This window comes from Cryptomeria japonica, chromosome 8, assembly GCF_030272615.1.
Source record: "Cryptomeria japonica chromosome 8, Sugi_1.0, whole genome shotgun sequence".
NCBI classification, from domain to species: domain Eukaryota; kingdom Viridiplantae; phylum Streptophyta; class Pinopsida; order Cupressales; family Cupressaceae; genus Cryptomeria; species Cryptomeria japonica.
Genome location: NC_081412.1, coordinates 1,031,111 through 1,035,622, shown reverse-complemented (window position 1 = coordinate 1,035,622; position 4,512 = coordinate 1,031,111). Strand labels below are relative to the sequence as shown.

Here is a 4,512-nt window from a genome sequence, read left to right as displayed (position 1 = left end):
AGGGGGGGGGGGATGACAATCATTTTTTTTAAAAGGGTGGATGATCGATGTGTATTGCTTTGATTTTTGGCACCCAAAAAGGGGTATATAAAGGAGAAGCATTTTGCAACTGAAATGCAGTGTGCAAAAATGTTCGATCATTTATGACCAGAGAAAAATTAATGCACAATAGCACAAGTTGATTGTTGATTGTAGATCAAGACAAAGGTAAATAAGGATATGTATGTGATGAGAAAAAGATAGAAAAGTGGTGCATCATGCTAGTTAGAGTATAACATATTCAAATGCAAAGTAGATCTATTTGTAATGCAAGTAGATGTTTTTGAAGTAGGTAGCGGGGTAGAATCTGAAGTAAAAGTTGGCATCGTTCTATGAATAGATTATTGGAGTAGAGATAAATGCTATTCATCCATTGAAGAAGTAATTTTCAAAAAGCAAAAGAGTTTGGAGCCTCTTGAACAAAGATATTGGTGTCAATTGCTAAGTCGGCACTCAATTGTGGGGATTGTATCTCCAAAGAGGGGATTGGTGTCTCCAACAAGTTGGTTCTTGCAAATGTTGTAAGATCTTTTTATCATTTTGTGAGGCTAGATTTGGACAGTAGTTCCAAGCAGTCCTTCTCTATGGTTTCCTCTCAAAATGGTTTCCACATAAATTTGTGTTATCTTATGTGTGTTTGGTGTTATTGTCATTATTACTATTATTGTTATGGTTTTTAGGTTTTAAATAAGTAAAAGATTGTCTTATACTGATTCACCCCTTACTCTTAGTATAAGTGTGTGATCATCAATTAGTATTAAAACATGTTCCTTTAGGAATAGTCTATTTGCTAGAAGGTAGATCTTGAGATCACACGTGGCCTATCAAAAAGGTTTCTCCTCAAATAAGCTCCATTATTTGATAGATCAAATTATGCATTCTAGAGTACAAGGATGCAAAATTACTTGATAGCTCTAGGATTTGACATTTGGCAATCTGTTGCAACTCGTTATCAAGCTCCAACCTCACCATCAGTTTCAATAGGAAAGAAGACTAGTGGAAACAATACAAAGACATGAATGCTATTTTGAGTGGTCTGGCTGAATATGAGTTTGTTAAGGTGAAGCACTGCAACTCTATAAAAGAGATCTCAAATAAACTTTAGAATATTTATGAAGGTGATGATGAGGTTAAAGGATAAGCTATATCTCAAAGAAGACAATTTGAAATCTTGAAGATGAAATATGAAGAAAGTGTTTCAACCTACAATCAACACCATTGGAGGACTTGATGAAAATATTAATGACAATAATTGTGAAAAAGGTGCTAAGGTCTCTTCCTTTAAGATTTGATGTCAAAGTTTCTACCTTTGAAGAGATGAAAGATTTAAATACATTAACCATGGATAAATTGTATGGAATCCCTATCATATATGAGATGAGGACTAAAAATGAGAAGTAGTTGAAGTGAAAAGTAGTCTTCCAAGTTTCTAAAAAAGTGAAGAATAAAGGATTTGGCAAATACAAAGGTAAACTACCATGTAAATGTTTTAACCGTGGTAAAATAAGAAGAACTTCCATAAACCAAAGAAAAGTCTCTATTCAAAAGGGATAGCAACTAATTTAAGATGAGTAATGAAAGTGCCTTATACAATAAGAAACCCTATTCAGGGAAATGGAAATAGAAATAAGTGTTGATGTTGTGAAAGATTAATATAGTTGTCTGAAATATCTAGAAGAAGAAGAAGATGTTCAATCTAAAGGAGAAGTGTATTTTTAATAACTCATTTGTGCCTTAAATGAGATTAAGAATCTTAAGAAAAAGATTTAGAGGCAAGAATTGCAGCTTAAAAAGTTTGAAGAAGATTATTGCGAGTCAAAAGAAAATATGTTGCAAAGCTTGGAGGAATCAGAGAATACTATCATTAGCCTAAAGACTCAACTAGAAGGAGAAAAAAAGGATAGAAGAAGTGGTGAGATCTCAACTGAATAAAAAGGAAGAAGAGTGTGAGAAGTTAAGAGTCTAAAATTATTTTCTTGAGGAAGGAATTGGAGAAATTTAATGCTCAACTGAACAAAAAATTAAAGTTTGAGAAGAGTATTGAGATCCTAGGTGATATTATCAATTCTCAAATGTCATCATCATTAAGACTAGGCTTGGCTATGAATAGACTCAAAATCCAAATGTTACAAAACCTTGCAAGATAACAAATGTAGAAAATCCTAAAAGATATGCAAATGCAATCAAGGGATCTATCAATTATGAGGACAATGAGAAGAAAAAAGATGTTTCTACTTAGAAAACTAGCGAACATAACAAGGGTTTCAAAAGATCATTTCCTCCTAGATATTCCAATATGACTAGGATCCATAATTCTTTCCTTGGTTATTTCTTTATTTGTAACCATTTTGATCACATTTGTAACAAAAAAAATCATTTTGTTTGGAGGAAAAAGGATCACATTCTTGCTATTGTTGAGGAGTCTATTACTTCATTTGAGGAAGTGCAGAAGGAAGACAATAAAAGGAAAAGTGTGATGTTGAATTCATCTTTTAAAACTTCAAGGTTGGGAGAGGATTCTTCCCATGGTCTGATGAATTCTTCTTTTTCCAAGAAAAGATGTTTCAAGGACAAGGATCTGTTTACAATGGTTAAACAAAAATTGTTGGATCATTTCTATAAACCACCATAATCTTGGGTTGGTTGTTTGAAAGGTTTTGTTGTGTTCTATCTTGGGTTGGTTGTTTGAAAGGTTTTGTTGTGTTCTATCTTCTGATGTTTCTTTGCTCTTCTTTGACTGTCTTTTGCAGTCTTGCTATCCTTATGGCTATATCTTTTTGCCTGTAAAAGAATCTAGACCCTTTCAAAATGTGTGCTTACCTAATCAAAAACATCTTGAGTACATAAAATATTAATAAAAACAATTAAAATAAGCTTCAATTAGAAAAGTTTGCAACAACTCTCCTAAAACAATCTTTTAGACATATAAATGTACTTCCACACAGCCTGGTACAACTCCCAAATGAGGCTTCATCTGAACTAGCTCAAGCGCATGAACTCTTTAAATCAAAATTGGGAAAAAAATAAATTGCACTTTTATAACGCTCTCACCAAAATCACACAAATTTTGGATGTACTTCCACACAGCCTGGTACAACTCCCAAACGAGGCTTCATCTGAACTAGCTCAAGCGCATGAACTCTTTAAATCAAAATTGGGAAAAAATAAATTGCACTTTTATAATGCTCTCACCAAAATCACGCAAATTTTGGAACTTTTACTTTCGGTTACTTTTTCTTGGTGACAAATTTAGCAAGAAATTTCTTGTACTGCAAGGGAAGAGGTGTCATTTCTGGAAACAGGAAGCAGAACATACACACTGTGAACGTCGGGTTTTGACACGCGTCCTCTGTCTTTATCTGCTGTATAGCATATATAAACGGCATCTATTACATTGTCCAGAACATGAACAAAATATCCAAGTACCATGAATAGCAGTAACCATGCAAACCCTGTAACCAAGTAGGCATCCCTTCCAAGTGAAGTTGCAGCCTTGAGTACACCCCATACCTGCAAGCATTTATATACAACGGTTGTGGTTGATATAAGGTTTTAGGAACACTGATAGAAACAAACTTATAAACATTTTAGCCTAAAGGACTGTGAAGGTTATCTCATCTCGTAAGCCATAAACTACAAAGTTATAATTGTTGAGAGCTTTTATATCTGCCTATTTGTAGTGTTTAATTTCAGACATTTCCAATCTCCCCGCTGAACTCATCATCAAGGTAAAAGGTTTCCAAGCTTTGCCAAGTAGACCCCAAAAGTCATAAATTAAACGCTATGGGCAGATGGATCCAAAAGACAATACAAATCCCTGAAAACAAACTACACTCAAAGCAATAATATAGTGTAAGCACCATATACTTACCATTATGGCATATGCAAGGGACACAACTAAGAATATTCCAAACAATAGGCGGGTGGATATTGTTTCAACAACAACTACTGATAGAAGATTCCGCTTGAGAAGTTCATATGCCAGCCTAGCAGAAGAGCAATAGTTTTCTCCTGTCATTGCAGTGACGTTGATGGTGAACTTATTCACAAAATCAATTGCTGAGAGTAGGCAATTCAAACAGCAACCAAGTGCAGCAGAAACAATGCCTTGTGACGATCTCATACGTTTGGAGCGTACTGCTTTTTCCAGAGCAGCCCGAGCTATTTGCACTGCTGCAAATACTAGACCCGAGAAACAAACTGTGCCAAATGATGGGCCAAATGCATTCCTGTAAGATTGGGCAACAAAATCATGTAATGATGTTGGTCACAATTATACAGATATTTCAGTTGTAACCGAGCACATAAACTTTTAATTTAAAACAATCAAACAAACCTTGCAAATTTCACTAAGTTTCCAAACAAGCAAGCACAGTTTGATAGATCCTATGGACCATTATGGCCTAAAGTTATTAAAATTTTAAAAGACATCTTTTCTGATCATTTTTTAATGGAAGAAGATTTATTTTTCAG

At 34.3% G+C, this 4,512-nt stretch overlaps 1 protein-coding gene across 1 annotated transcript; it reads right to left on the bottom strand.

Annotated features, from left to right (window-relative positions):
• Positions 1-2,944: 2,944 nt before the first annotated feature.
• LOC131028855 (uncharacterized) lies at positions 2,945-4,270 on the bottom strand. The gene is made up of 2 exons (XM_057959222.2): positions 3,911-4,270; positions 2,945-3,549 (listed from the first exon to the last, which is right to left on the bottom strand). The coding sequence occupies exons 1-2, from the start codon at positions 4,160-4,162 to the stop codon at positions 3,289-3,291; spliced, it is 513 nt and encodes a 170-aa protein (XP_057815205.2). The 5' UTR covers positions 4,163-4,270; the 3' UTR covers positions 2,945-3,288.
• Between the last annotated feature and the right edge of the window lie 242 nt (positions 4,271-4,512).